The sequence below is a fragment of the Taudactylus pleione genome, unplaced genomic scaffold (assembly GCF_031769625.1).
Source record: "Taudactylus pleione unplaced genomic scaffold, aTauple2 ptg000185l, whole genome shotgun sequence".
Classification (NCBI taxonomy): domain Eukaryota; kingdom Metazoa; phylum Chordata; class Amphibia; order Anura; family Myobatrachidae; genus Taudactylus; species Taudactylus pleione.
The window spans coordinates 202,507-228,008 of NW_028284587.1; the positions used below are offsets into that span (position 1 = coordinate 202,507).

Genomic DNA, 25,502 nt, shown 5'->3' on the forward strand with positions numbered 1-25,502 from the left:
GTTTGTTTAATCCCATATTTGCCACACAGCCCTGATGAAAGTCGGAGGCAGATCTAAAAACATCTGATAGAGTTAAGTAGAGATGTTGGACAATGTTGCTTGTGACTAAAAATATCAAAGTTCAACACAATTGTTTTTGGGACTGAATTGTAGTTTGGGGATACAGGTGAGAATGGCTCTCCGTGTTATAAAAGATCCCTGCAATTCCTTTGATCATTTTGTTGACTTAATTGACTCCCTACATTGATATGGCAGATCCCGTGTTTCATCCCTGAACTCATCCTCTTATTCGTCCATTTTATGGAAATCTCTATTGCATGTTTTGATCATAGATGACCAATCATCCAATGAGTGAAAGATGCCATAATACTAAATAGCTGCATTGGCTGAATGTTAGAGTATAGTGCCTCTTCACCCTTACTAATGCTTTTATTCTCCTTCATGACCTCAACCTTAGCCGTGACAGCTATGCCTGTAGCAGTTTCAGCAAGGCCTCGCCAACCCTGCTATTACTGAAGCTCGCACCTATTTACTGCAGTCCTCATTTTCTCTTGAGGGATGACACGGTACACCGTGCACTGCAATGGATTGAGGACATCACGGAGCTACTGAAATTTTGGCTAGCTGCTTATTAAATACGTGAGGCACTCTATCCTAAATTCCTGACGGCAAAAACATAAAGCGACATGACAGTGAGATAACTCTTTTCACAAACCCATCGGTACATTTAACACTACCGAAGAGTTGCGTCATACAACTCATCGTAGGAAAAAAACAGCTACCCTTCGCAGTGAGTGTCCTATAAACAACTGCAAAATGATCCGGCCTTGACACTGAAAGAAAAAAAGACAATAGACACTAACACAAGAAAACACGCTAATAAAAAAGTGCAAAGCATTAGCCTTCAAATGTCCCTTTTGTTCCAAACCATTGCGGTCATTACTCTGGTTTTCAGCAGTAAACTTTTTTTTTTTTTGGTCATTAATAAGGGGCCACCGGTTTATAGCACATCTCCATAGTTCAGTGCCATTTGCAGACATGAGTGCTGCTCTATATTTGTCACCCGTTTTTTTTTTTTTTTTTATTATTATTATTATTCCTGGTCCCATGAGTTAGCATGGTCGAAGGATGCACAAGTCTAGTTCCTGAGGCTTTCTCGTCAACTTGCAGTGCTCTCTAGGTAGAGCGACTTTTCCTCCAGCACTGCACCGCAACTGCCGTCTTTTAAATCCCCGGCCGCAGGTTTTAGAGCAGCTTGTCCATTCTCCAGCCTCCCATATCGGACACGGGTCACCACAGGTCCTTATCTCCGGAGGCCGCAGGGCGGCTTGGCAGTCTGACGCCAGTTGTTCCCAAGGGTCACGGCATTCGACTAGTCTGGTCTGCTGTCCGTCACCACAGCTAACCGAGCACTGTCCCCAATTACCTGGCGTCCAGTGGGACTGGGGTCTGGGCCGGGGTGGAGGAGGAGGAAGGGCAGCAAGCCTATTACTGATCACATCCCCGGCCTTACTATCTTTCTTTTCCCGTGGTATGTAGAAGGAGTACCTGAGCCGTGGAGGAGTCATTTTTCCAACACATAACACCTCTACAGTCAGCGGCTCTTGAATCCCATTGACAGCCTGCAATGCCTCAACGGCGGTCCCTGTACCGGTATACTTCAAGAGGCTCCCCCGTACCGGAATGTCACGCTCCACCGCAGACACAATGTAGTTCCCGTTCAACAGGTAACGTCCTTGCCCGTTCTTCACTGCTAGGTAGTTGTCGTCGTTAATCAGACCCTTATAACCACGTTGTCTCACATCCAAATTGCTGGCGCCAGAGGGGACCGTAACGACAAAATTATATCCGTGTCTGTAAAGAAGGGGGAATATGTCAGTTGAGGAAATAATGGAAGAGATTCTAAATGTTATTTTAAACAGGAGCAACACACGATAAGCCCCAACAATAGCAAAAATTCCATACGCTGGGTTATACACCTTTTTCTGAATACTTTAATTGCAGTTTGAGTTTTTGGGCAAAATAAACATACAGACCAACATGAGACAATGCAAATTGAATCTTGGCCTTCATGGCACTAGCCTGGATCTCCTGACACAGAAAAGAGCTGCTTGTTACCCCCAGTTTTAACACTATTAACAAATCCAGTTGCCTTCAGCCTGTACAATCTAAACTGGGTACACACTGGTAGATATATATGCCGCTCAATTGATTGGCCAATATATCTGCTGGCCGTCGGCCAGTGTGTATCCGCGATATGTCTGTGAACGACGTCATTCACAGACATCGCATTGGCTGTGCTGCACAGCCGATGGACAGATATGTCGGCAGACCGCCTGTGCACCTCACCGGCAGCCGCGGGAGGACCTGCCCCGCCCCCCCGGCCAGCGGGTACCGCCCCCTTCTATACACTGGACACAGATGATAGTTGGTCAGTGTGTACGAACAACCATCATCTTCAGATATATCTGTTGAGTGTCTACCCAGCCTTAGAGGTACTTCCACACCAAGCCCACCCGGTCAGAAGGCGGATACCCTTCAGTTGCATCTTGCAGGTGCTGTAAGAGCAATGTGTCCCTGGACCGGGTGGGCACCACAATCCGACTGTAAAGTATTTATCTCATACCCCGTTCTTTATTGTAGAGTATGAAATATGGACACCTGAATTTATGGGATCTGCAGCTCACTGTCCCATCTTTTCCCGGCCTAAAAAAAATGGTTCTATCTGCAAATCAATTCTGACAGCTCCTCGGTGTGTCCTAGCAGCTAAGACATAGCCACGAGGCTGGAGGAGGGTCACCTGTCTTGTTTTTAGGCATCACTCAGGCTAAGATCCAGATATGGAGGAATTTGTTATGAAACAAGTGGCACGAAATACACCAGGGGGCATATATTTATTAAAGTGCTGGTTTTCAGAAGTGGAGTTGTTGCCTATAGCAACCAATCAGATTCTAGCTGATATCTTCTGGAAGGTGCTAGATAAATGATAAGTAGAATCTGATCGGTTGCTATGGGCAACATCTCCACTTCTAAAAAACCTGCACGTTACTCAGGCAGTCACAGCCATTGCACCGTGACGTTGTGCATTTCCTCAAGGCCGTCGTTTGCTGTATTTCTTTGCCTGTATTATCATTAACAATGCACCAAAATTCTAAGCAAAATTGAGCTTCTGCACCAAATTGACAAAAATGTATATACACACAGAACTAGTTCCTTACAGGGTGTGCAATGTCCGGGGTTCGGACTATAGCTAGACAGTAAAAAGGTCGACAATGTCTAGATAGACACCAGATGTTTTAGTCAATAGGTCGACTGGGGACAAAGGTCGACACACTACAGGTCGACATGTAATAATGTCGACAGGTACAAATGGTGGACACATGATTTTTATTTTATTTTTAGGGTTAGGCATTTACCCCAACGGTTAGGGTTAGGCACAAGGAGCAAGGGTTAGAGTTAGGCACCAAGGGGAGGGTTTGGTGAAGATTTGGGCTAAAAAAATAAATAAAAAAAATCATGTGTCGACCATTTTTGTGTCAACCATTTTCATGTTGACCTTTTGAACCCGTCGACTATTTGTACCTGTCGATCTTCTTACATGTCGACCTTTAGTGTGTCGATCTTTTGTCCCTGACGACCTTTTGTCCCAGTCGACCTATTGACTGTCTAACATCTGGTGTCTATCAAGACCAGCGTTTTTCAACCACTGTGCCGTGGCACACTAGTGTGCCGCAAGCAGTTGTCAAGTGTGCCGCGAGGTCAGTGCAGTCAGAGCTGACTTTACTTGTACTACTGGCCCGGACAGTGTTGGGCTCTTCAGAGAGTCAAAGTGATTTTTTTTCTGTTTTTTTTATTCTTCTGTGGGGACCAGCCAATGTGATTGTTCTGCTTCTGTGGGGGCCAATATGTGAGTTTGTTTTCTTTCTGTGTAGTCCATTTTGTTTTGTATTTTTTTTCTGTGGGGCCCAATGTGTTTGTTTTTGTTCTGTGGTGGCCATGGTGTTTTATTTTTTTTCTGTGGGGGGCAATGTGTGTGTTTGTTTTTCTGTGGGGGCCAATGTCTGTTCTTTTTCCTGTGGGGGGGGCCAATTTGTGAGTGTTTTTCCCATGGGGCCAATGTGTGTGTGTTTTTTTCCCGCGAGGGACTGATGGAGTGCCTTAGCCATTTTAAAATCTTTTTCGGCGTGCCGCAAGTTGAAAAAGGTTGAAAATCACTGATCTAGGCATTGTCTTTCTAATTACTGTCTATCTGCTAATCCACACCCGCAATGTTCAGGATATTCGTAATACATTTCCCCCCACAAAGGTAGACATAACCAATAAAAAGTCAGAAGCATTTTAAAGAAATTTGGCTAACACGATGCACTCTGTGGCGGAACTTCCCAGGGATTGCAGAGATCTGGGAGCGGCTGCTTCAGCCTGACATTTCTTTCTGGAAAGGAACCATTGCTGGGCACTCACATGGGCTTAGTGAAAAGACCAGAGATCTTCTTGCAGCTTTTATTGTCCCCACCACACACCCGGCACTTGTCGAACTTCTTCTTGGAACCCAGTTGACCATCACACCCAGCTTTAATGCACTTGCCCTGCACACACACGGACGTGGAGTCAGGAGCACATGGGGTGCCATCCACCACCTGTGTGGTATGAGAATCACAATGTCACACATTGCTGCAGCTGTCAGAGCACACACTCTCCTAATGCTGCCAGGAGAGCATGGCGCAAGACATTCAGAGAACAGGGCACGTATCTGCAGAAGGAGCCAGGAGTAGGTTACGTACTTCATGCATTAAAGTGGAATTTAACCACCACCATATCAGAAGACGGCTCACCTTTGGCAATTTTAATAAATATACATAGTGTAATCCATATTATAAAGCAATTTTCAGAAGTTTGTTTGACAAGATACATCTCTTAGCCATGCACGTCTGGCTGATGATGGCAGTGCCTTATACTAACCTTTGGAGCCAGCACATAAAAGTAACCAGTGCCATTAGCTCTGCAGATCAGCTTGCATTTATCTCTCGGTGACACCCCGGTGTATTTAGGGACCCACCCTACAGCGGAGGTAAGTCGATTTGTGCTCTGGTTGAAACCATTGAACCTCTCACACTGCTCTTCCCGAAAACCTTTTCCTGCAACACAGAACAAGAGCACTTTCTCTGTAAATAATTCTATAATAATAATATTCTCTATAATATAGATAGTATTATATATAAATGTAAGCGCTCTCACGGGCAGGTCCTCTTTTCCTCATGTTCAAGACCATCGCGATCATTGGGGCTTGCGAAGAGACCCTTGTGGTAGGGTCTCATGGCCGCAAGCCCCAGAGAGCTTCTGGCTCTAACAGAGCCGGAAGCTCTCCCACTGACATCACTGGTGATGTCAGTGGGGCCGCCCACTAACGGCAGGCGTTCGCATGGGAATGCCTCTGTTTGTGAAGCCACCCCCCCGCCACGCTTACAAAACGGGGCGAGCTGTCGATCAACATCGACAGACGCCCCTTTTGTAGTGAGCCACGGAGCGAGAGAATTTCTCTCTTGCTCCAGGGCTTGCGCACGCGCAGTGCGGCCGCTGCACGTGCGCAGAGCACACCATCGACCCGCTTGCGAGCGCTCAACCGCTTGCGAGCGGGTCTGAATCAGGCCCACAGTACTGTACACCAGTTTGTACTGGCCATCAGTATCAGTACTGTACACCTAAATGATCTGGTCACTCACCAGTATCAGGGCAGGAACCAGTGTAATATACACAGTACTCTACACCAGTGTGTGCTGGTCACTCACCAGTATCAGGGCAGAGATCAGTGTAATATACACAGTACAGTACACCAGTGTGTACTGGTCACTCACCAGTATCGGGTCAGGGATCAGTGTAATATACACAATACAGTACACCAGTATGTACTGGTCACTCACCAGTATCGGGTCAGTGATCAGTGTAATATACACAGTACAGTACACCAGTGTGTACTGGTCACTCACCAGTATCGGGGCAGGGATCAGTGTAATATACACAGTACAGTACACCAGTGTGTACTGGTCACTCACCAGTATCGGGCTAGGGATCAGTATAATATATACCCAGTACTGTACACCAGTGTGTACTGGTCACTCACCAGTATCGGGTCAGGGATCAGTGTAATATACACAGTAGCGTACACCAGTGTGTACTGGTCACTCACCAGTATCGGGGCAGGAGATCAGTCTAATATACACAGTACAGTACACCAGTGTGTACTGGTCACTCACCAGTACCGGGTCAGGGATCAGTGTAATATACACAGTACAGTACACCAGTGTGTGCTGGTCACTCACCAGTATCGGGTCAGGGATCAGTGTAATATACACAGTACAATACACCAGTGTGTGCTGGTCACTCACCAGTATCGGGTCAGGGATCAGTGTAATATACACAGTACAGTACACCAGTGTGTGCTGGTCACTCACCAGTATTGGGCTAGGGATCAGTATAATATATACACAGTACAGTACACCAGTGTGTGCTGGTCACTCACCAGTATCGGGGCAGGGATCAGTATAATATATACCCAGTACTGTACACCAGTGTGTACTGATCACTCACCAGTATCGGGGCAGGAGATCAGTGTAATATACACAGTACTGTACACCAGTGTGTGCTGGTTACTCACCAGTATCGGGGCAGGAGATCAGTGCACAGGATCGGTACTTCACGCGTAACCCCTCACAGTAGGTTCCTCCATGTGATGGCTCTGGATTGTTACATTCTCGTTTCGCCAGCTGAACGCCCCCACCACACGTCCGGGAGCACTGTCCATATGGGCTCCACTTTCCCCAGGAACCATCCACCTGTGCAATAGAATGGGAGAGCCGATAAGCCACCATTTTTATCCTTGCTCTTTCCATCTACACAATCATTCTATTCCTGTTCTACAGCTTCAGCCCTTTCCCACTGTACAGCGCTGCAGCCTATGTTAGTGCCGCAGAGGGAAATTCTGCAGTGCGCGGGGCAGACCACCTGTTACAATAGGATCACTGTGTAATAATAATGGAGAGAAAGTGACAGACTCTGAATGAACCTGAGTACAAGTGTGGGCAGATCCACAGGGGGAAGCGTTACAGGAACCGGGTCAGGCGTTTATTTATTCTCAGCGGTGCCAAGGACTTCGGTATGGAACGTGCTAATCTGGCATCTCTAGCACAGTCAGAGTAACACATAGTATTTATACCTGGAGTTTAATTTACCTTACATGGTCAGTCATTTATACAGACATATCCTTTCATTTCTACCTATATACACATAACATGATGTCCCCGGCCTTATTGGGGATAGATTTGGCTGCCCAAAGCAATAGACATGAAAACCGCTTCTGTGCATAAATAACGTACCAGCCTAATACTCACCTTACCTCACAACCTGCTGAGGACTAAAGGAACATATAAGGCCAGAAATGACCCTGGATCCGAAGATGGTACCCTGTCACTGGACTCGGAACGCTATGGGGTCTATTTACTAAGCTGTATTAGGAGATCAAGTGAACGCATACTTACCTACCTTTCAGAATCTCTTCCCGCGAGAAGCCCGTGTAAGAGAAGCAGCAGGGGGCCGATGGGGGCGGGGCCTAATGAATTGTGTCATTAAGCCCCGCCCCCTCACGGCAAAACTGCCGCGATTGGGTAAAATTTACATAGCGGGCGGGACCAAATGCTGTGATTCATGCAGAATCACATCTTAAGCCCCCGCCCCCTTCACGGAGACCCGCGATCGCCGCGGGTATTCTCCTCATTCTGCCCACTTCACTAGGAAGTGGGCAGAATACGGGAGAAATGCCTACCCTTCTGGGGGTGCGGGGGGTTACCCGAAAAATCGTGAGCCTCCCGCGAAAACCGGGAGGGTAGGCATGTAGTGAACGGTGATATGGTACCAGCCAATCAGCTCCTAACTGTCATTTTTCAAACACAGGCTGTGAGATGGCAGCTAGGAGCTGATTGGCTGGTTCCTTATAACCGTTCACTTGATCTCCTAACACAGCTTAGTAAATAGACCCCTATGGGCCTTAAGTTAATCGTAAATCAGGTGTGTGTGCACCGAAACAATACTGTAGTTGTGTTCCAGGGTATGCGCATTCCGAAAACCCACAAAATACAGACGTAGTTCAACCCAGCATCAAGCCAAATGACTTTTTATGTAGTTAACAATTCTACGTATAGGGGTTATGTAATAGGTCCTGAGAAAATGGAATCGGTGTGATTTTAGACGAGTTTGATGCTAAATTTAAAGCGGCAATCAGTCATAAGGCTGCTTTCGCCGTAGAACTGATTGCCGCTTTAAATTTAACAACGAACTGGCCGAAATAAGGACAGGTTCATAATCTCGGAACCTATTACTAAACCCATATAGACTTTTACATGTAACGTAGTGGATTTTCCTGATTTTGAGAGCACTTTGGGCTAATAAGAAGAACATGACCATGGAGTTGTGTTTTTACAGTTTCTGTTTCCAATGATAAAGTTTTATTAGCAGAAATGTGAACCTGTTCGTAGTTAATTTTCTAGTTGTACAGTCTCGGTCTGTCATTCTGTTCAGCGAATAACAACCGGCTCATTGCTCCGTGATCTCACATCGGCGTTGTGCTGCTGTAGCCTATGGGCTACACTTTGCAATATTTTACGGGAGTGGGTTCTCCCGGGAAACACCCTCCCCTGCAATGGCCGCTGCATGTGCGTGGTCCGTAGACCGGGCGTGCGCAGGAGTCCCGATTGAGGAGTGAGGAGACTGTTGATGCGTTGACTTCACTCCAAGCACATCGCAGCGACACGCTCTTTTCGGAGCCCCTGTTCATGTGTGCGCTATTTCATACATTCCGTCGGCATTATCGCATACTGCAATGTCATCATGGACACTTATATCGCACCCAGATTGCAATAAGTGATTCTTCATAAAGGGGCCACATAGACACACTAAACTTACATTTTCTGTACTCTACAAATCGTCAGAATCCCGACGCCGGCATCCTGACAGCATCAGCCAGTAGCCCTACCCCTCTCCCTAACCCTCCCTCCCTGGTGCCTAAACCTAACCTCCCCCCTAGTGCCTAATCTTAACCTCCCCCTCCCTGCACCATAAACCTAACCCTACCCCCCCTTTAGTGCCTAACCCCTCCTCCCTGGTGCCTAACCCTCCACCTCCCTGCGCTCTAAACTTAACCCTACCCCCCTTGTGCCTAACCCTAACACTCCCCTTAAATCCAGTACTTACGGTCGGAAAGCCGGGTTTCTGACAGTTGTCGGCATTCCGGCACCTGCATCCTGACTGTCGGGATTTTGACCGGATGCCCCTACAAATCACTTGTGTGGTACATCATGCTGTTCTATCAGCTGGTAGCAGCAGTTCCGTCTATGCCACCTGTATCCACCGACGACCACAGTAGGCCGCAGTATACCGCAGTGTACCGCACGTTGTCGTTAGGTTAGAAAACCGGCTCCTGCGTAATCTATAACAAAATGGCATTGCAAAGAGAGCAGAGAGATTGCTTTCTGCTACAGCTCATGAATTTGTATATGGACAGCTTCTTTATCTGTAGCTCCAGGGTCTGGGTTCTGCTCTGTGACACAAGCTAACACTGTACCTCCAAGAAGTCCTCGCAAGCCTGTAAATCAGCCTGCAAAGACCAGTAGTAAACACTTTGATGTCATAGACTGAGAGGGTGATGGACATGTGAGCGCAATAGGTACCAGTACTACCCAACTCCCTCATCATAACTCATCTTAATGACTCTGACAGAGAATACTAACAGATGTGAGGCAGCCGGCCCCTAATGGATGTGCTTAATGCAGGCTCGTATACAGTGACACTCATAAACTGCTCGGCCCACATGTAGTAACATACAATAACCGTAATCTTCTCTAGCCTTCATACAGATCTGATTAAGCAACATGCGGAATGTATAACCCTGTTATTTGCAATAACACACTATGGGGTAGATGTACTAAAGCTTCTAAAACCGATATGTAGTAGTGTTTCCCATGGCAACCAATCAGATTCTGTCTATCATTTAGAGAAATGATCACTATAATCTGATTGGTTGCTGTGGGTAACACCACCACATGTCTGTTTTAGAAGCTTTAGTAAATCTACCCCCTATGCACTTTCTACCTTTATCTAGGTCTCTATAACGTCTATTTATCATGCTGCTGCGGTAAATAACCTAACGCTGCCGTTGAAGGGTCCATCATGAGGTGTGTAATATGGGTTAGCACCAGAGATACCTATGATTTCTTCATTGTACAGCCTCTTTGTTACATTGAGAGGCTGATCTAAGCCCTTTCTCTGATGAAAATGTAGACCCCTATCTTTCTAGCATGATACATGTCTGTTTATTAAATTAGAGTATGGTTTTTCTCCAGCATTTTAGCTGGAAAAAACTACACTTTTGTTATTTATACTAAGTTACATGGAGATGTAGTTAGGTCTCAATCCCGACAGCAGAATTCCGGCAAGGGAGTTAACATAGGCGTGGGAATACCGACGCTTATGTTAATCCCGATGCTGGAACGCCGAGGACTCCAGCCCGAACGAAGGTAAATCCAGGGCGCCCTTAGCGTTAACCGCGGGTGGGGAGGGTTAGGACTACGGCCCTTAGCGGGGTTAGGATTAGGTTTGATGGGGGGAGATTAGGGTTAGGCACCCCTAGGAGGGAGGGTTAGGGTTAGGCACCACCGGAGGGAGGTTAGGGTTAGGCACCCCCGAGAGGGTTAGGTTTAGGATGCGGGGATGGGGAGGGTAGGTTTAGGCACCCCTGGGGGGAGGTTAGCGTTAGGCCCCAGGGAGGGCGGGTTAGGAGGGGGGGACAGGGGAGGTTAGGGTACAGGTAGCGCCACTTGGGGGTGTGGTCTATGGTAATTAAGCCACGCCCCATTTTCGAGCATGTGCGGCAAAGCCGCACACAGGGTTAACAGGCACCTCAGTCCCGTTCTGCACAGGGCGCGGTTCCTCCTGGAGCCGGTTCTGGCCTGCTCCCCCGACCAGCTTTGGCGATCAGCGTCAGTCTAACGTCGCCAACGCTGATCAGCGCATGCACTGAGCATTCAAACATCTTTCGTAAATAAAAAAGATGGTTGAAATCTCTTCCCCGGGACAGACCTTTACCGCAATGGCTGTCCCAGCACTTCAAAAATATATAATACGGCGGATATTTACAAAGCGAAAAGCTGCAGGTTTTTTTGGGCAGCTTCTCGCTTTGTGTTTTAAATTAACTCCCTAATGCTTCTACAATTCTGGGTAAGAAGTAGCTGCTCCCAACCGATTCTAATCACATATAGAACCTCATTCAGAGCCGCTCGCAAAAAGCAAGCGCTCGCTCTGAATGAGGGCGGACGCATTTTTTTTTTTTTTTAATCCGGCCTCCTGGCTGCTCACTAAGCTATGGGTGACCACCCACAGCTTTTGCGAGCGGCCAGGTGATGGTCGCGATGGTCACGGCCATCGCGACCATCGGGCTTGCAACGAGACCCTTGTGGTAGGGTCTCGTCTACCGCAAGCCCCAGTGAGCTTCCTGCTCTAATAGAGCCGGAAGCTAACTACTGACATCACTGGTGATGTGAGTGGGGCCGCCCACAAACGCCTCCATTTGTCCAGCCACCCCCCCCCACCTGCCTTCAAAACAGGGCGAGCTGTCGACAGCCGCCCCGTTTGTAGCGATCCCCAGAGCAAGTGAATTTCTCACTTGCTCCTGACAACCATCGACCCGCTTGCGAGCGCATAGTGCTTGCGAGCGGGTCTGAATCAGGCCCATAGACCACTACAGAATTTAGTTATAGGGTCAACAAGTTCAAACATGTAGCACAACCACGTGCAAAACTATCTGAGTGATAGCATGGATAATTGTAGAGAGAATACTGTAGGTGTACGATACCATTACAGTAATGATCATTACCATTACTGGAGTTCTGAATTTGAAAACTGTGAGGTTGATTATGAGTTAGAAGCGAAGCAAGAAAAGCAACTAACCTTGGAGGGCAATTAAATTCAATGCGATGGACGCGATGTGCCATTCTGGTATAACACATCACACCCGCCGGCATTGATACAATGTTGGCACTACTGTATAATGCGTTTATGTGTTTGCTTTTTTTTCTTTGTCCCTGTATGTATACTTGTCATTTACATTACTGTAATATCAGTATAGTAATTTATTTGTAAAGCACCAGAAAAGCCTGTGTATAAGAGCTTGCAGTCTAAAAGATTCCCACCACGGCCATAACTGTGTGGCGTTTGTATATTCTCCCTGTGCTTGCGTGGGTTTCCTCCATACTTGCCGACATCTCGGCAGGGGAATCCGGGAGGGGGCTGGCAGGTCCGTCCAGCAGGGATGATGGGGCGGGTCAAAGAGGCGGAGCGGGGGCGTTATGACGCGATCGTGTCATAGTGGCCCCGCCCCCCGCTTTATAATGCCAATATTACCAGCATTATAAGGCAGGGGGCGGGGCTACGATGACGCGATTCGCGCTGAATCGCGTCATCACACCCCCGCACCGCCCACTTTTGCGGCTGTCGCGGGGGTTAGCGGGGAGCCGGCATCTATTTCGGGGGACTTGCCTAGTCTTGCGGGGTGTCGGGAGCGGCACCCAATTTTCGGGAGGCTCCCGACAGTCCCGGGAGAGTAGGCAAGTATGGTTTCCTCCCACACTCCAAAAATACGCTGGTAGGTTAATTGGCTCCCAACAAAAATTAACCCCAGTGTGTATGTGTGCGAGCATGTAATAGGGAATATAGGGGTCTATTTACTAAGCAGTGTTAGGAGACAGAGTGAAAAGTGATAAGAAAGTGATAAGGTGCCAGCCAATCAGCTCCCAACTGTCTTCTCACAGGCTGTGTTTGAAAAATGACAGTTGGGAGCTGATTGGCTGGCACCTTATCACTTTCTTATCACTTTTCACTCTGTCTCCTAACACTGCCTAGTAAATAGACCCCATAGAGTGTAAGCTCCACTGGGGCAGGGACTGATGTGAATGGCCAACTATTCTCTGTAAAGTGCTGCGGAATATGTGTGCGCTATATAAATAACTGGTAATAAATAATAAATAAATAAATGAGAGGGCAATGCTGAAATGATAGAAGCCTATGGGATGTGGTTTGGGCATGGTACTGGAGCAGAGAGAACATGCAGAATGAGTAATATCAGGTTGCATAGACATAAAGATTTGGGTTTTGAGAGAGTTTTTGATAGACAGAAATGTTGGATTGTCTGGTCAGACAGGGACGGCAGTTCTGCCAGGGGGGAGTAGCACACAAGTCTTGGAGTGAGAAGCGGTAAGCCTTGAGTAGATCGGTGGCCAAGTTTATCAGCGAGAGCAGTCTCGGTGGGGTGTAGAGGGCAGATGCCTGATTGCAGAGAGTATACAATTAATGGGTCAGGAAGTTGTAGACAAGTTGCTCATGTAATTTGGAAGCAAACGTCTCTGCTCTTTTCTCCCCCACTGGATTCCCATCTCTTCAACCTGTCCCTCTCCACTGGCACATTTCCATCCTCCATTAAATTCGCACTCATCTCACCAGTTCTGACATGACCAAGCTATTGTACTCTTCACAAGTCACTTATTAGACTCAGAAAGGTTCCTGACTTAAGGTCAGATATGGTTATTTGGCCTGATCATGGAATGACCAGATAGCTGGCTTTCCTTCAAGGACACATGAAATGTCCAACATGTGCATCATTGGCCAACATGATTCTCCATCCTGAATGATCACTCTTTGATTAGATTCAATGACTGACCATACAGCCTGTGGCCCTGATTCAGCAAGGGAGGCAATCGGGAAGCCGACTGCCTAAATACCGGCAGCCGGCTTCCCGACTGTCTTATCCCGGCAAGGGTGAAATGCCGGGCATCTAGATGTAGACGCCCGCATTTCCTCGATGCCGGGTGACCGCCGCCCGGCATCACGATCGTAGTGATGCCGGGCGCCGTGAGCAGACAGCCGCGGGGGGGGAGGGTTAGGTTTAGGGCTCCCGGGGGGGACTTAGGGTTAGGCACCCCCCCGGGAGGATTAGGGTTAGGCTAGGGGGAGGGAGGGTTAGGGTTAGGTACCCCGGGGGGGACTTAGGGTTAGGCACCCCCCTGGGGGACTGTGCTCTGCGCTCTGGATTTCAACCCCAGTATGTTAGGGACCTACCCTCAGAGGCTACCTGGGTGCGGTGGGTAGGCCCATAACCATAGCCATGATTATGCCAAAACCTCTAATAATTTATTGCAAAATTCTATTGCAAAATGTATTATATATAAATAGTATTGTTGGAGTTGTGCACTTGTAACTCTTCTTTGTGTGTATGCAACAATAGTCTCCACAGGTAGCACCTACCATTATACCATTATATAATGTATATAATCAGGGTGTGCAGTCTAGGGCCCTTTTCTACATAAGCCTCAGCTTACTCAGGCTGGCCGCGGCTGGCCCAGGACATTGCGTTGATCAATAGTTCTCATAACTGCAGATAGTTTAGATTACTATTTATTTTTGGTTAGCTAAGCTTGTTATATGCATTACAGTAACTCTAGATGCACACTATAATGGTTACATACATTATGGTTACCTCTCTTCTCCAACAATTAGCACGGTGTATTCAGCCTATAATGTGCTGGACATTTCACACTTCCCTACGGTATTTTCTGGATTAACCGGTTCTGAGTTTCTCACAATATAAATCACACAAACTGGCACCCTATGGCTGCTTGTATCCACTGCAATCACACAGTGCGTCACCAGGAGAGCAGAGAGCTCATTGTTCTCATTTGACACACTGTAGCGCAGTCCTGACAGAGAAAATAAATGTTCCGATTAGTCAGACACATGATGAGAGTTATGTGGACAGTGCGGGAACCGGGTTTCCCCAGCTACAATGCATCAAACCTCTCTTGTCACTGACTGTTCTTAGGAAAGGGGCATTATTATTATTACCAGTTATTTATATAGGGCACACATATTCCGCAGCGCTTTACAGAGAATATTGGGCCATTCACATCAGTCCCTGCTCCAGTGGAGCTTACACTCTATATTCCCTACCACATGCACACACACATACACCCTAGGGGTAATTTTGCTGGGAGCCAATTAACCTACCAGTATGTTTTTGGAGTGTGGGAGGAAACCGGAGCACCCGGAGGAAACCCACACAAGCACAGGGAGAATATACAAACTCCACACAGTTAGGGCCGTAGTGGGTATCGAACCAACGACCTCAGGGCCTGATTCAGAGCAGCTCGTAAGCGGCCGCTCGTTCGCTCCGAGCGATGTTTGCACAACTGCGCATGCGTATGGGTTGTAATACGCATGCGCGAACCAGTCATTGCGGTCGGAAATTGTGTGCTCGCAAAATAGCGAATGCCTGCTAATTTGAGAGACAGAATGAGGCGTTTGTGGGTGGTAACAGGGGAAGGTGCTTGAAAACGGGGAGTGGAGATCCGAACGCAGGCGTGCCAAAAGGTCAAAGCGGGCGTTTTAAGGGTGTGCATAATTAACAAAGCAGCGTCATCGACCACGTCACTTGGTTGTTTCTTAGCCTGAACTGGTCGCATGATTGCGCTAGGAAAATCCAACCACAAGCACTGCGAGCAGTTCAGATGCCTTTCGATGTACTCGATTAATCAAATAAATAGCGGAGATGACGTAGGATGCGAGCGGCCAGGGGGCGTCTTTACAAAATAGCGAGCGCATATTTCGTTCGCTCGCTCAGACATAGAGGCGACAACAGACCGCAAAGAGCGAGCGCTCAATTTAAATAGCCGGCCCCTTTTTCTAAACGAGCGAGCGCAAATAGCGTCCAGCTCTGAATCAGGCCCTCAGTGCTAACCATTACACCGTCCGTGCTGTCCTGTCCTGACATTTTATATAATGATAGTCTACTTAACTAGATAGAAAGCTCTAAATACTCCTGAACCACAAAACACTTTGGGCCTGATTCAGAGCCGGACGCTATTTGCGCTCGCTCGTTCAGAAAAAAGGGGTGGCTATTCAAATGAACCATTCGCTCTTTGCGGTCTGTTCACGCCTCTAGGTCTGAATTAGCGAACAAAACTTGCGGTCGTTTTTTGTAAAACTACGCCCCCTGGCCGCTCGCATCTTACGTCATGTCCGCTATTTATTAGATTAATCGAGTACATCGACCAGCATATGAACTGCTCGCTATACTTGTGGTTGGTTTTTCCTACCACAATCTTGCGAGCAGTTCTGACTATAAAATAACCCAATGACGTGGTCAATGACGCTGCTGTATTAATTATGCACACCCATAAAACCCCCATTTTGACCTTTAAGCACGCCTGCGTTCGGATCTCCACTCCCCGTTTTCAAGCACCTTCCCCTGTTACCACCCACATACGCCTCCTCATGTCACTCAAAATAGCAGGCATTCGCTATTTAGCGAACAAACGATTTTCGCACTGACTGGTTCGCGCATGCGTATTACGATCCGTACGCATGCGCAGTTGTGCAAACGTCTCTCGGAACGAACGAGCGGCCGCTTACGAGCAGCTCTGAATCAGGCCCTGTGACCCACATTTTACAACACACAAAACTTTATCCAATGCCCACATGTTACATCTGGTGATTATAGGGGAACATTATCCAATGCCTACATGTTACATCTGGTGATTATAGGGGAACATTACCCAATGCCTACATATTACATCGGGTGATTATAGGGGAACATTATCCAATGCCTACATGTTACATCGGGTGATTATAGGGGAACATTATCCAATGCCTACATGTTACATCTGGTGATTACAGGGGAACATTATCCAATGCCTACATGTGATATCTGGTGATTATAGGGGAACATTATCCAATGCCTACATGTGATATCTGGTGATTATAGGGGAACATTATCCAATGCCATTGCCTACATGTTACATCTGGTGATGATAGGGGAACATTATCCAATGCCTACATGTGACATCTGGTGATTATAGGGGAACATTATCCAATGCCTACATGTGATATCTGGTGATTATAGGGGAACATTATCCAATGCCTACATGTTACATCTGGTGATTATAGGGGAACATTATCCAATACCTACATGTGACATCTGGTGATTATAGGGGAACATTATCCAATGCCTACATGTGATATCTGGTGATTATAGGGGAACATTATCCAATGCCTACATATTACATCGGGTGATTATAGGGGAACATTATCCAATGCCTACATGTTACATCTGGTGATTATAGGGGAACATTATCCAATACCTACATGTGACATCTGGTGATTACAGGGGAACATTATGCAATGCCTACATGTGATATCTGGTGATTATAGGGGAACATTGGCCCTCATTCAGAGCCGCACGCAAGCGGGCGCACGTACGTTAGGCGTACGTACAAAAATATTTAAATTCAATGGCTCGCTCGTATTTTCGTTCGCATCTAAAATTCCTCCCTAAACTCTGACGACCCCTCCTCTAACTAACGAGCGTACGAAATAGCGAGCGTACATCCCCGAAATGGCTTGAAAGGAACGCACGCACAAGTATAAACAGGAAGTGGCCTTGTCAGATGTCGATTACCTGCTCCTTTATTCTGCCTACCTCCATCAATCGTATCATGCCAATCAATGTATCAATTAGCTTAATTGTTTGTTTTTTTTCAACACAATGCAAGAAACTTTACTCTTGTCTGTGTTTGTGTTTACCCGCAGAATACGTACGGATGAAACATTCGCTTTTATTGTTTAAAAAACATGTGAACCACAATTAAACAATTGTACTATTGCTGTGTATCCCCGCATATTTCCCTGGGTTCATTTCTTTATTTAAATTTGCTTACGCATGTCACTGCATCAAGCCTATCCTAACTCTCCAGAGATTTCTGGCCCTGTCGAACACATGACTCATACACTAACCAATAAAATTGCTCCTGTTAATTTCCAAAATACATTAGCCAATCAGAAAATTTTTACACACTTTATCAAAAATGATTTTTAAGAAAAACACCATTGCCATCATGAGAGCCTCCGCATTCACCAGGCGTGAGCTGCTGGTGCTTACGGAGGTCATGGATCGCCGGATCACCAGCCAGCCAGAACCCATGACCAACCGGCAGAAGCGCTCCGCGTATGCGGAGGTACGGTCCCGCCTGCGGTCCTTCGGATCACGCCGCAACATCGGGCAGCTGGAGCGCAGGTGGTCCGACCTGCAACGGCGAACGCCCCGCTTGCTGGCATGCTTTCGCATGCAGATCCTGGCAAGTAAGTGTTATGTATTGTGGTTTTAATGTTTGTGTTTGTGGGGCAAACTGCGTGTGCATGTTTTCCTGTCTGTTCTATTTATTATTTGTACTCATATCTGCGTGTGCATGTTTTCCTGTCTGTTCTATTTATTATTTGTACTCATATCTGCGTCTGCATGTTTTCCTGTCTGTTCTATTTATTATTTGTACTCATATCTGCGTGTGCATGTTTTCCTGTCTGTTCTATTTATTATTTGTACTCATATCTGCGTGTGCATGTTTCCCCTCTATTTCTGATTTATTCATTATACTGCTATTTTTTTTGGTTTTATTTATTTTTTCTTTTTTTTTTTTTGTTTGTTTGCCCGGATTTGTCCATAAACTAAACGCAATTTATTTGACATATTTTAGGGGGACAGCCAAGACTCCGCCGTCAACGTCGGCGTTCCCGCCCACTCTCCCCAACCCCCAGCCAACACTCCACCCCAAATCTTTCGCCTATTCCCCACTCCTCCCCATCCTTCCCAGACCCTCTCCCGGAAATGTCGGGCCTCCTTCCCCTCCGTCCCACTTCCCCCTCTCCTCCACCCACCCCTCTTCCAATTACCCCCTCCCCGGAGTCCAGCATAACTCCGCCCCATTCTTTGGGGAATGACGGATCCTCCGAGGAGGATCATGGAGGTTTTGCCGGAGCTCCCGATTTGTTTCCCGGTATGTTTTTTTTTTTTAAAGCACAAACTGTTTGTATGTAATCATGTGTCGTGCCTTTCTTCGTGTTTTTGTGGCTTGACTTTTGTTGATTGTGAAGGTTTGCCTTTACCTCTTCCTGGTGATTTAAGCATACACATATCATACCTGTGGGAATTTGTACCTAGGCCTTGTATTTTTGCCAGCCCACCCTTTTTATTTATGTTTTTGGGTTTAGGAGTGATTTGTTTTTTTTTTAATGTTTTTCTGTGGAGTCCCTATTGTTGTATTAACCCACACACTTTTCTCACCCACAGAGGAACAGAGGCGTCGGCAAGAGGTGGCGGATGTTGTGGGGCAGATGCGCCACCATGTAATCGGCCTTCTGGTGGCCCTCGACCGGCTGTCTGGCCTCCTTCGGCATTAGTTTTTGTTTTTTTTTGTATTTGCCAAATAAATTTTTAAAGACAAATATACGTTGTGGCTCATTTTTAAAAACCAAAACCAAGATAGTTTAGCCTGACATAAGTTCCTGCAAGGATTTCCCTTTTTTAAAAGTTAGATTGTGTTTTGTCTTTGTATGTCAAACAGACACCAGAAACACATAACAGTAACAATGTAATTTCCCTTTTTGGGTGTAGTGTCAATTTCAGATTTCTACATTTTCCAGGTTCCTACTTGGTGCGCAAGCTGCTTAGGCCAATCTTACAAATCCCTAGGTTGGGCCAGGCTTCCTTTTGGTGTGGATTGGAAAGCTGAAAACATATTTCAGTTTTGCTCAACTGGCGTCAGTACTGGTTTACCCCTTAGTCAAATGTAACTTGTGTTAACCTGGTTACACTTGCTGTTAACGTCCCAAAAAAGGAAGACCATTTCACTCTTCAAACATTTATTCACCACATAACAGAGAAAACAAAGTGGTCACTCCCAAAAAAAATACACAGTGATAAATTCAAATACAACACATACCAAGAAAAAAATAAATAAAAACACAAAATCAAGAACTGGTTGACGAAGGACCATGCCAACATGATTCCACAAACATGGCGTTGCGATATGGGTTCCAGAATATATGCCCAAAAGGACCAGATCCAGGTTTGGTAAGGGTAGCAGGAAGTAGTGAGCGTTGGAGTGCCAAAGATTATGTGAACAAACAGAAGATGGTGAGAAAATTAAAAATAAATTAGATGTTTGCCAAAAAAAACAAACACATTAGGTATAAACACTGGAGTTTTGAACAAACTTACCTAAAACATCTGGCCACCACATCATCGCGTATGGCCCCCCCACATACTGACCTTCGACCAACCTCGGGGGGGCCATCCTCAGGTAAGGCATCCTCTGGCTGCATTGGGACACCACTCCTTATGGCAATGTTGTGAAATATCCCACACAGGACCACAATTTTAGACACCATATCCGGCACATACATGAGCTCGCACCAGAGCGGTGGAGGCATCTGAATCGGCCTTTTAAAAGGCCGATACAGCGCTCCACCACTTGCCTGGTGGCTGTAAGTGCGGAATTATACGCACTTTGTGGCCCTGGTGTGGGAGCCAAATAAGGAGTGAGCAGCCAGGACATGCAAGGGTATCCACTGTCTCCTGTGAACAAAAATAGACCACATCAGGAACACTGTGTATCAAGCTTAACATTGTTATGTACTAAAGGTCTCCACTTACCCAGAAGCCACGCATCACCAGCTTGTAGGTTGGTTAATTTCTGCCATATCCCTGATTGCCGGATGACGAAGGAGTCATGTGCACTTCCTGGTAATTTAGCATTCAGGGACAGGATCTGGAGGGAGGCATCACATACCACCATTACATTCAGGGAGTGATAGTGTTTCCTGTTTCTAAATATTGCCTCCAGCCGTGCTGGAGGCTGAAGTGGTATGTGAGTACCATCCACAACCCCTATGATGTGTGGGAAGCCAGCTATTTGGTAAAAATTGGCCTTGGCCACACTAAGGGCACCCATATCCAAAGGCATTTTAATAAAATGATGGAGGTGCTTGAAAAGTGCCTCCATCACTGCCCTCAGGATCCGGGAAAAGGAGGATTGGGAGATGCCCGCCACTATTCCCACCGTTGTTTGAAACGATCCTGAGGCACAGAAATGTAACACCGCCATAAATTGCGTAAGTGGTGGTATTGCTGTTGGACTGTCAATTTGCCGCTCAAGATCACTTTCTATTAATGAGAGAGTGTCTATGATGATTTTGGGAGGTAGACGGTAGCATCTTAAAACCTCATCATCGGGCATTCCAAAAAGGGTGACACGTGTTCGAAATATCTGGGGCCTTGCATGCCTACGATGCCTACGCCTGGGACGAGTTTGAGGTTGGTCGTCTTCCGGGAGCAGGGCCAGAACAATTCGCCCCAGATCTACCTGAAATTCAAAGTTTACAATGTAAGGCTTTTGACCCACCCCAAAAGTAAGAAAAAACAACTTAGCTTTCTGATACCATCCATAGCTGCTTACATGCCGGGGTATTGTCATGATACGTATAAACTGTAAAAAAGGCAACAATGAGACTTCAAAAATTTAGAGGGTGTTTTTTTTGTTTAAAAATTGTTGCAAGCCAACACAGAAAATAGCGGAAAAACACATTTGGCCATCGATGAAAACTACATTGCACACCGTACGTCAAATAGGGTTCAAATGGACCCAAAAAATGGAAAAGGGAAAAGCAAAACTGGATTATATGATGAATAAGCCGTCAAAAATGCAGTAAATTATTCGCAAATGCAAGTCACTACACCAACAGTCAAAAATGCGGTAAATTATTCGCAAATGCAAGTCACTACACCAACAGTCAAAAATGCGGTAAATTATTCGCAAATGCAAGTCACTACACCAACAGTCAAAAATGCAGTAATTCATTCGCAAATGCAAGGCGCTACACCAACAGTCAAAAATGCCGTAATTCATTCGCAAATGCAAGACAAAAAATGGACTTACCCAACTCGAATATATAAGATGTCCTCAAAAAACTTCTTTGGGTCCGAAAACAAAAAAAAACTAAAAAAGATGAAATGAGTGTTAAACAAATTAACTAACCACAAAACAGAAGAATACACCAATTGGCCACAAATTTGAATGCACAAAACTTACCAAATCAGGAAAGGATGTTGAAAAAATGAAAAAAATGCGAACGGAAAAACCAAAGAAATGTAGCAAAAACAAACAAAAAAACAACTCTCCAAAATCCTCCAAACGCAACCAACCAACCAAATCCAAACCACTTAACCGACAACACTCCAACAACCCCACCTCGAATCCACACACACCAAGCCATAAATAGTGTTTATTTTCCCGCACAAATTAAGGATGAATCATAGGGACGCACAATCAATGATGCGGCCGCAAACTAACGACGCATGTATAAAGACGTCACGAAATCACATAGAATTTCTGGATGATTTCATGCTGGAAGCAGAGACATGGCTTCAAACCAGGGAAACAATGGACAAAATTGCGGCGGTAAGGCCTTCATGCATTTTGTGTCAATGAGTATTTTAAAACATAATATTGTGCAAGTTGTGAAGTGGCTAAATCTGCATATTTACCCAAATAGGTGAGGAGGATGACATGGAAGAGACTGCTGGCCCCAGTCAACCCGCCAAAGCTGCAAAAAAAAAAGGCAGCCACATTTCACAAGCAAGGAGATGGAGGTTTTGATCCAGAAGTGCGTTGACATCCTGCCCCAGGCAGCCAGGAATATGAGCCAAAGCCAGAAGTGGAGAATGTGGGAGGAGGTCGCCGTTGCTGTCAATAGGGTGGGTGATTATGTCCGTCTAGCCCGGGATGTCAAACGGCGGTAAGTAAACACTTTCCCATCCTATAAACAAACCCCATTGTAAAAAAAAGGATAATGGCTCCAAATTCATTCCACAGATGGGCAGACTTCAAATATCGTCTAAAACAAAAACTTGCCGACAGGGCTAGGCATGCAAGGGGGACAGTTGGGGGTCCCACCCCTGTGTCATTGGAGTTGACAGACTTAGAAGAGATGGCACAGGGGTGTGTGATACGGGTGGCTGAGGCCCTGGAGCAAAATGCTGCGGCCAACGTGACCATTGCTCAGGCCCTGGCGGAAAATACCAGGGCCAACATCCGCATCGCCGATGCCCTGGAGCAGCTCGTTCGCCAGCACATGGTGGAGCCGACCTCCCTTCCTGCCGGAACATCCAGATCCTCTACCTCTGGCACAACATCAGGCAACCCTCAAATGTGCCTAGCCCTGTGCCTAGTCCAGAGGCCACAACATCTGCCTCTGGACAGGCCAGCCCGATGGCATCCCGGACCCGGTCTGGCGCCCACCCTCACCCAGCCAAACGGGCGAGAAAACGGTGACAGCAATGGCGACTTTTCCCACTTTCCTTCTGTGCTTGGCTCATATTCCTTTCTGGTCAAAACTTCCCTCTCCTTTCTTGTGAAATGTTTTTAAATTTTGTATTTACGCTTATGTTAGTAGTTATGTTTTGTTTTTTTTTTGATCAAATATCTTGGCCACAAAAAAAGGCAATACAATATTATGCCAATTTGTTTGTGTGTAAACAATAAATTAAAAACAAAACACTGACATTGTATTGTGACATTATTGTACAAATGGGTTACATTTAATCCTGGCCTTAAACGCAAAAACTGACCCTCTTTTTTAAAAAAAAAAGGCCTCTTTAAGGAACGTTTAAAAAAACACATAGCGATGCAAATTCCACAGTAAACAAAAAAAAAGGGGAGCTAATTAAAAGATGATGACATTATTGTTACAATAGGCCATAACCACCAAATTGTGGCCAAAATAAAAGCCCAAAAATGTACGCTAATTGATTATGTAATCATGACATTAGCAGCTCTGATTTCCACCTGCGTACGCTTTTGTGCTATCCCAATAAACTGCTTTCCAAACACATACCAAGCCGGATTTCAATCCAACACTAATTACTTTACTGACCAGCCACGATTAATCGCTGCACCATCGTGGAGTCCCGGGACGGAGGAGAAGGCCATCGCCAATGTGGTCGAGTAATCCTGACCCTAAGCTGTGCGAGCATTTTGAAGGGAAAGCGGATGTTTCAGTGACGTATGAGACGGTCCGAACACATTTGACGTTCGCATCTGCTAATGTATGTACGCCCCAAAAACGCCTCGCCACGCCTGCGTTTTTTCATCTCCACCCCCGTCAACACCCAAAAACGCCCTGTTCTGTCAATCACATTTGACATGTCACTTCCTGTACGCTATTTTAGGAACGAGAGAAAAAAAGCTCGCAATCTGCCGTACGCACATGCGCGGTGTAACACCGACGCATGCGCGGTTAGTCAACATCGGAACGCAACGAGCGTACTGTTGTTAACGTGCGGCTCTGAATGAGGGCCATTATCCAATGCCTACATGTTACATCTGGTGATTATAGGGGAACATTATCCAATGCCTACATGTTACATCTGGTGATTATAGGGAAACATTATCCAATACCTACATGTGACATCTGGTGATTACAGGGGAACATTATGCAATGCCTACATGTGACATCTGGTGATTATAGGGGAACATTATCCAATGCCTACATATTACATGGGGTGATTATAGGGGAACATTATCCAATGCCTACATGTGACATCTGGTGATTATAGGGGAACATTATCCAATACCTACATGTGACATCTGGTGAATACAGGGGAACATTATGCAATGCCTACATGTGATATCTGGTGATTATAGGGGAACATTATCCAATGCCTACATGTTACATCTGGTGATTATAGGGGAACATTATCCAATGCCTACATGTTACATCTGGTGATTATAGGGAAACATTATCCAATACCTACATGTGACATCTGGTGATTACAGGGGAACATTATGCAATGCCTACATGTGACATCTGGTGATTATAGGGGAACATTATCCAATGCCTACATATTACATGGGGTGATTATAGGGGAACATTATCCAATGCCTACATGTGACATCTGGTGATTATAGGGGAACATTATCCAATGCCTACATGTGACATCTGGTGATTACAGGGGAACATTATCCAATGCCTACATGTGACATCTGGTGATTATAGGGGAACATTATCCAATGCCTACATGTGATATCTGGTGATTACAGGGGAACATTATCCAATGCCTACATGTTACATCTGGTGATTATAGGGGAACATTATCCAATGCCTACATGTTACATCTGGTGATTATAGGGGAACATTATCCAATGCCTACATGTTACATCTGGTGATTATAGGGAAACATTATCCAATACCTACATGTGACATCTGGTGATTACAGGGGAACATTATGCAATGCCTACATGTGACATCTGGTGATTATAGGGGAACATTATCCAATGCCTACATGTTACATCTGGTGATGATAGGGGAACATTATCCAATGCCTACATGTGACATCTGGTGATTACAGGGGAACATTATCCAATGCCTACATGTGACATCTGGTGATTATAGGGGAACATTATCCAATGCCTACATGTGATATCTGGTGATTACAGGGGAACATTATCCAATGCCTACATGTTACATCTGGTGATTATAGGGGAACATTATCCAATGCCTATATGTTACATCTGGTGATT

General features: G+C 46.0%; 1 protein-coding gene across 1 annotated transcript in view; it reads right to left on the reverse strand.

Annotated features, from left to right (window-relative positions):
* Positions 1-706: 706 nt before the first annotated feature.
* Positions 707-25,502, reverse strand: part of ADAMTS15 (ADAM metallopeptidase with thrombospondin type 1 motif 15) — a 91,208-nt gene continuing 66,412 nt past the window's right edge. Inside the window, exons 5-8 of the mRNA XM_088476276.1 lie at positions 6,653-6,830; positions 4,960-5,135; positions 4,462-4,637; positions 707-1,854 (exon numbers count right to left, since the gene is read on the reverse strand). Coding sequence (XP_088332402.1) covers positions 1,113-1,854; positions 4,462-4,637; positions 4,960-5,135; positions 6,653-6,830 — 1,272 coding nt within the window. The 3' untranslated portion in view covers positions 707-1,112. The remainder of the gene's footprint in view (positions 1,855-4,461; positions 4,638-4,959; positions 5,136-6,652; positions 6,831-25,502) is intronic.